This window comes from Lycium ferocissimum, chromosome 7 (assembly GCF_029784015.1).
Source record: "Lycium ferocissimum isolate CSIRO_LF1 chromosome 7, AGI_CSIRO_Lferr_CH_V1, whole genome shotgun sequence".
Lineage (NCBI taxonomy): Eukaryota > Viridiplantae > Streptophyta > Magnoliopsida > Solanales > Solanaceae > Lycium > Lycium ferocissimum.
Window position 1 is genome coordinate 9831252 of NC_081348.1, and position 6145 is coordinate 9837396.

The 6145-nt window shown below is 36.3% G+C and overlaps 1 protein-coding gene and 1 long non-coding RNA gene across 3 annotated transcripts; both read left to right on the forward strand.

Moving 5' to 3' along the window:
* The first annotated feature begins 455 nt into the window (after positions 1 to 455).
* LOC132063294 (tetraketide alpha-pyrone reductase 2-like) lies at positions 456 to 3482 on the forward strand. Of its 2 annotated transcripts, none has more exons than XM_059455771.1 (6): positions 456 to 691; positions 776 to 951; positions 1672 to 1860; positions 1959 to 2121; positions 2596 to 2785; positions 3043 to 3482. In XM_059455771.1, exons 1-6 carry the CDS (start codon positions 586 to 588, stop codon positions 3182 to 3184), a joined length of 966 nt encoding a protein of 321 aa, XP_059311754.1. In that variant the 5' UTR covers positions 456 to 585; the 3' UTR covers positions 3185 to 3482. The 2 variants fall into 2 exon arrangements, with proteins under 2 accessions (XP_059311754.1, XP_059311755.1); XM_059455772.1 differs by having other exon boundaries at positions 461 to 691; positions 779 to 951.
* A 325-nt stretch (positions 3483 to 3807) lies between these two features.
* Positions 3808 to 5067, forward strand: LOC132062500 (uncharacterized). The gene is made up of 2 exons (XR_009416195.1): positions 3808 to 4646; positions 4748 to 5067. It is a non-coding gene; the product is annotated as an uncharacterized LOC132062500 (long non-coding RNA).
* The last annotated feature ends 1078 nt before the right edge of the window (positions 5068 to 6145 follow it).

Consider the following 6145-nt stretch of genomic DNA (forward strand, 5'->3'; position numbering starts at 1 on the left):
TTTGAGATCCTTTTTGTCATGGGAAGTGGAGAGACTGTTTAGATAAATACCTCGTTTCTACCAATATTAATCAATCTAGAACATCATTAGTAAATTCTTGGCTTTGCTAGTGGTGTAATGAAGGGAAGGAGCCCGTCACCAGCCCGGGACAATAACTATAGATCAACAACAGGGGCGGATCCTCCCTAGAAAGTAGGGTGACAGAACCTACTAACTTTGATCCAAATCTTGTATTTGTATGAAGAAATTCGCTTATATGTATAAATAAGTAAGCAAAATAAGTTAAGTATAATCTGAACTCAAACATAAAATGCTGAAACTGCCTCTGTTCGACGTTAATGTTTCTAAAGTCAGAATTTAAAAGAGGTCACAAATAAATTTGAGTCATAATTTTCCGTTGGATTGGCTACAATTGAAGTTAAAATTAGGAAAGATAAAAACGCGTGAACTAACATTTTACTCAACTTCTTCTTCCCACAAACTTTTCAAGGCCTACCAAGAAACTACTTACTTTTGTTTGCATCTAGCTCTCTTTAAATAGCATGGACTAAGTCTGTGAAAGAGGAGAAGAAAAAGAAACAAGAAATGCCAGAATACTGTGTAACAGGGGGTACGGGTTTCATTGCAGCTTACCTTATTAAGGCCCTGCTCCAAAAGGGTCACATTGTAAGAACCACTGCTCGTGATCCAGGTATGTAAAAATCATTTCTTTTCTCCATCCATTATGCATACTAGAAGAATGCTAATTGAAAACATTTTTTGTTTGTTGTTGTAGCAGATAATGCAGAGAAAGTGGGGTTCTTGTGGGAGCTAGATGGTGCCAAAGAGAGGCTCCGGATTATGAAAGCTGATCTTCTAGTGGAAGGTAGTTTTGATGATGCCATTCAGGGAGTTGATGGAGTCTTTCATACTGCTTCACCTGTGTTGGTCCCTTATGATGACAATATTAAGGCCAGTTTTACCTTCACCCTTCTACTTCATTTTTGTTAAAATTGTCCCGCATCAGTCAAGGGAACGAATTGTTGTCTCCTTATATGAATATGATCTTGAAAAATTCTCGATTCATGAGCTAATATTGGGTTGAGTTAGGCCTAAGCCTACTTTGTTAGACCCAATCTTAGGGCATTGACAGGCGTGCGGGATGTTAAGATTGTCCCCACATTAGTTGAGGGAATTACTCGTTTCTTTATCCCTTGGACAATTCTTGGTTCATAAATTGGGTTGGTTAGGCCTAATATTCATTTTCTTGTCATATGATTGGAGTTGATAATTTAATATGAGCCAACTCCAGAAGCATTTGACTCTCTGTAATGGTTCGTCCCTAGTGTCTTTGAACGAACTGAAAAGCCTCTTTTCAACTCCCTCTGAGATTTGAACTGCCAACCAACTCTTTCCACAGCGAGTCATGAAAAGAATGAATGACCACTAGAGGGAGAAAGCGATAGACCCATTCCCTCTGTTAGATTGTCTCACATAGATTGAGGGGAACAAATTATTGTAATAATTTTCACCTCATGAGCTCGAGTTAGGCTAAGCTCTATTTTCTTATCAATTTTCAACCCACACCCCACACCTCTTAGATTCTTCATTTCTGTTTTTTTTAGTAGTGAGACTACTCCTTAAACATTAATCAATCAACTTAACCTGCTGGACTTATACATGTACTTGCAGAAAACACTGATTGATCCATGTGTAAATGGTACCTTGAATGTCCTCAACTCTTGCAAAAAAGCACCCACCTTGAAGAGGTTTGTCTTGACATCTTCTTGCTCTTCAATTAGATACAGAGAAGATGCCCAACAGGTTTCCCCTCTCAATGAATCCCACTGGAGCGACCTTCAATATTGCCAAAAGTACAATGTATGTATTGATTACAAATTTTATTACTTGCTACATACAACAGAGAAACATGAGAATTTCTTGATATATTGTAGTAACTTTTTTTTGGTTAAGTGCAGCTATGGTATGCTTATGCTAAGACTATAGCAGAAAAAGAAGCTTGGAGAGTAGCTGAGGAATGTGGTATTGATTTGGTGGTGGTAAATCCATCCTTTGTTGTGGGTCCTTTGCTTGCTCCTCAACCCACCAGTACATTGCAGATCATATTGGGCCTAGTTAAAGGTTGTACCTTTTGCTGATACACTGGATGCTTCACACAGGGTCCGAAGAGGGCCGTGTTCCAAGCACCAACCCCTTAGGGTGCGGTCCTTCCCTGACCCTGCGTGAATGCTTGATGCTTCTTGTAGCGGAGTACCGAATATTATACAAAATAAAAATATATAAAAGTTATAAAAGATCACTAGGTTTTCTACTGACATGATTAAAAACACTCCCAAAGCACATAGGATCTAAGGCAAACGTACTAACACGACAAAAACGTTTTTTTTTTTTAATCCTAAAATTGATATTGCCTATATAGATCTTTTTATTTCATTGTGCTTTATTCTTCATTAGATCTGCATGAATTTCAAGAGATTGTTGGTTTTTGCTTGATAATTTATTTTAGTTCTACCTCATCTCGCTTTATGAAAGGCGTTTAGTTTTAAATTGTTTTTCTCTGTCTTTTCTCCTTTTTCCTTTTTCCCTCTTGACCAGGTGTGCTTGGAGAGTATCCCAACAGAAGGTTGGGGTTTGTTCACATTGAGGATGTTGTGGCCGCTCATATATTAGTCATGGAGGAACCAAAAGCTTCAGGTAGACACATATGTTCAAATTCAGTGAGACACATGTCACAGATCATTGACATGTTAAGGACCAAGTATCCGTCTTATCCTCTTGAGAACAAGTGAGTCAATTAATTAAAGTTCCAAAATTCTGCAATACATACCCCTCTGACTCTCTTTATTTCCGATTTGTTTGTCCATTTAAATTATATACACCTAGATGTTTACATTATTAGTGAATCTTAACCTGTTAAAATCTGATATCAATTTATGTTACTGATTTGATTGTGCAAATAATTTTTGCACGTCAACCGTCAGTGCGTATAAATTTAACTCTCTTTTTTTTTCCTTTTTTTTTTTTTTTTTTTTTTTGGGCTAGGTGTGGCAGCCAAGAAGGGGAAGACATCCTACATAGCTTGGATACCAGCAAGATAACTCAACTGGGGCTGCCCCCTCTAAAGAGTGTCAATCAAATGTTTGATGACTGCATTCAGAGTTTCCAAGACAAGGGATTCCTATGAGATATACCTAAGTTGTTATCTCTATATCTGACCCACAATTTATTTGTGCTTGGATAAAAGGGTTAATAAATTGTCAAGTTTTCCACTCCTTACAAGAAGAGTCAATAATATTCCTTTCTGCTGTATTGGAAACTTGAGATTAGTTTATTTAAGAGGGTGAAGTTAAGAAATTCAATCTCCAGACTTTAATAAAATGGCTTATAAAAGAATGTATGTGAAGTGAAATGTGTTGCTACCAATTTGGCATTAGCCCTGGGATATGAAAAAGTTGGGAAAGCCGACAAATAGATTGGAATGATGTGTATGCGCATGACAATAATAGATTGGGCATGGGAGTAACAGCAACAGTGATCATATTAGTAATGCCATAGTCATTGGCGATGTAACATATAATCAACGGATTTAATTGAATAGTATTTTCGACACAATAATAATTACTAAAATTTCAAGAAATATCAAAATTTGAACTCATAATTTAAAAAATATAATAGGTTCAACTAGAGGCAGATATATATTTGTTAAAGGATGGTTAGTTGAATACCCTCCGTTGTCAAACTATATTATGTATATAGATCAAAATACATATATATTTAATCTTAAACACTTAATTCAAGAGTAAGAACCTAAATATTGAACTTATTAAATTTAAATCTTAAGTCCGCTTCTTATGGTAAGTGGTGGTTTTGTTGTGTAGCGCAAATGGAATGGCAGCCCCCACGAGGCCAAGATGAGTATTCTTATTGTTGATGTGGCCATGCCATTATCCTTGGCCTGCCGCGCAGCAGAAGACGAAGGGTAGCCCACCCCTTTCCACCACTAAATGACTAGTTTTATACAAATTATATATGGTCATACACTCTTGGATTCTCTGTCATTCCCCAGTAGCCAGTAGGCAAAAAACCACCAAGTCTTACCACTGATTCCACTAATAATAGTCCTGGCCACATCAGTTTTCTGCTGCCTCTGCCTTAGCTAAGTAATGGGAATTGTGTAAACTACTTAAAATAAAGACATTAAGGGTGTTCACGCACATCGAGAAAGCAATATGATACTCAAATAAAGAAGAAAAGTTGCGGTAGGTTGATTGTCAGAATGATTATAAAATAAAATAAGTACATATTGGACCTAAATTGTAACGAATATAGAGAATTCGTCGAACTCCACTAATTTGGAATTGAGTAGTAGTCGATATATAGATATTAAGTTTTTTCCTTCCCCATCTCTCTTTACATGTGTACATAAACCTGTAGCTAGCCATCTACCAAACTCACTGTGAGTTACTCAACCTAATACAAGTACTGCATATTGCAGATAATCTTAACATTTACACTTATACAACATCCAAGTTCCTTGTATCTCATATTTTTGGCAATGAAAACTGGGATGAGAGTGAGAAGATCCTTAACAGTAGCGTTTTTTCCAGTGGCCTGCCTGTTCCTGCTTTCTTTTGTAGCTTGTGCAGGTTAGTCTCCTCCACTTTCCACTCAAAACTTATGCACACTTGATTCTTGATTAATCTTAACTGGGGTTGGCATTTTTTTTTTTTTTTTTTGGTTGGAGTAGGACCATTGAGGTGGATTCTTCTATCAAGCTATCTCATCTACTACCTAGCTTTGTCTCTCTGGATTTTGGCTGCATTGCATACAACATGACATTCGATCCATACCCTGAGGAAACCAAGAATGTTTTGAAATGAGGAATTTCCATCATTCACTGTCTCTATTTTCTTGGTTATGTTCTCAAGCTATCTCTTGCCTTTTGCTTTCCCTCAACCACTTTGAAAGAATCAACAATCTCTGTGTACTGAAGCATAAAGAGGATAATGTGTAATATTCATCTTCAGCACGTTACTTTATAAACAACCTGTGTCCGATACTCTGGCATCTCCGTGTCACACCAGCTCTTTGGTTGGGTAGTCATGTAGTATTGAGCAAGTTCAAGTTTTTTTCTTTCTTTCTGCGAAGTGGCCAAGTTTTGTAAAATATGTGCCATGGCCTCTCTCACCCCATACCTCTTTTGAAGGGGAGCTTTGGAGCATGGGTGTCAATGGGACGGTTCGGTCGGTTATTTTAAAAGAATTATACCATCTCAATTTTTCGGTTATTTTATTTTGTATAACCAAAATTAGACTTTTCGAGACCGTTCCATCATCTCGGTTTTTCTTCGGTATCGGTACGGTTCGGTTAATTTTCGGTTATTTTAGTTTTAAAGTGTCACCTAAAAATACACCACCATTAAAATTTAACGACACAGACGTCCACAAACCTATTTGTAGTGCACCATCAAATAAAGCTTCTATTTGTTTCCTATGAAAATTTAATGTAAAAGCTATTAAAAAAACTACACTGAGTAATTAAATTGAAATGTATTATATCAAGTAGCAAGACAACAACGATGACATCATCGCGACGTGAATCCTCACTGATTGACCAGGGAGAAGAATAACTTGCCAAAGACAACAATGTTGAATTGAGCCAAAAACAAACATTAGCTTGTAGGTCACAGAAACCACAACTTGAATTTGATACATATACATCAAGCAATATAGTAGAGGAGATCAAGATGGAGGTAAACTTCTGTTAGTGCTAACTATAACAAAAAATGCCTACTTAAATCATCTAAATCTATGATCATATGACTATGTATATGAGGTATCCTTTTGAAACTAAATCCAATCAACTAAAGGCCCAACATTTAGTGGCCAAAATTCTTTTTTATATTTGAAACAGAACTTATAAAATATATTTTGTATATTCATTTAACATATTTGTAATATATAAAATATATTTCATACATGTAAGGCTATTCGGTTCGGTTCGGAAATTTTTCGATTTTTTATATAAATTAAAAAGACCACCCTAATTATTCGGGACGGTTATAAGCTTAAATAAAAATTCACGGTTTTATTGAAAAAACACTATAAATCGGTTCGATATGATTAGGTTCGGGCGGTTTTTCATA

Excerpts from the sequence above, each read along its gene's own strand:
- LOC132063294 (XM_059455771.1), top strand. The coding sequence starts at position 586 with ATGCCAGAATACTGTGTAACAGGGGGTACGGGTTTCATTGCAGCTTAC. Across the intron at positions 1,861-1,958 it reads AATATTGCCAAAAGTACAAT|CTATGGTATGCTTATGCTAA; the intron begins GTATGTATTGAT and ends GGTTAAGTGCAG. Across the intron at positions 2,786-3,042 it reads TCTTATCCTCTTGAGAACAA|GTGTGGCAGCCAAGAAGGGG; the intron begins GTGAGTCAATTA and ends TTTTTGGGCTAG.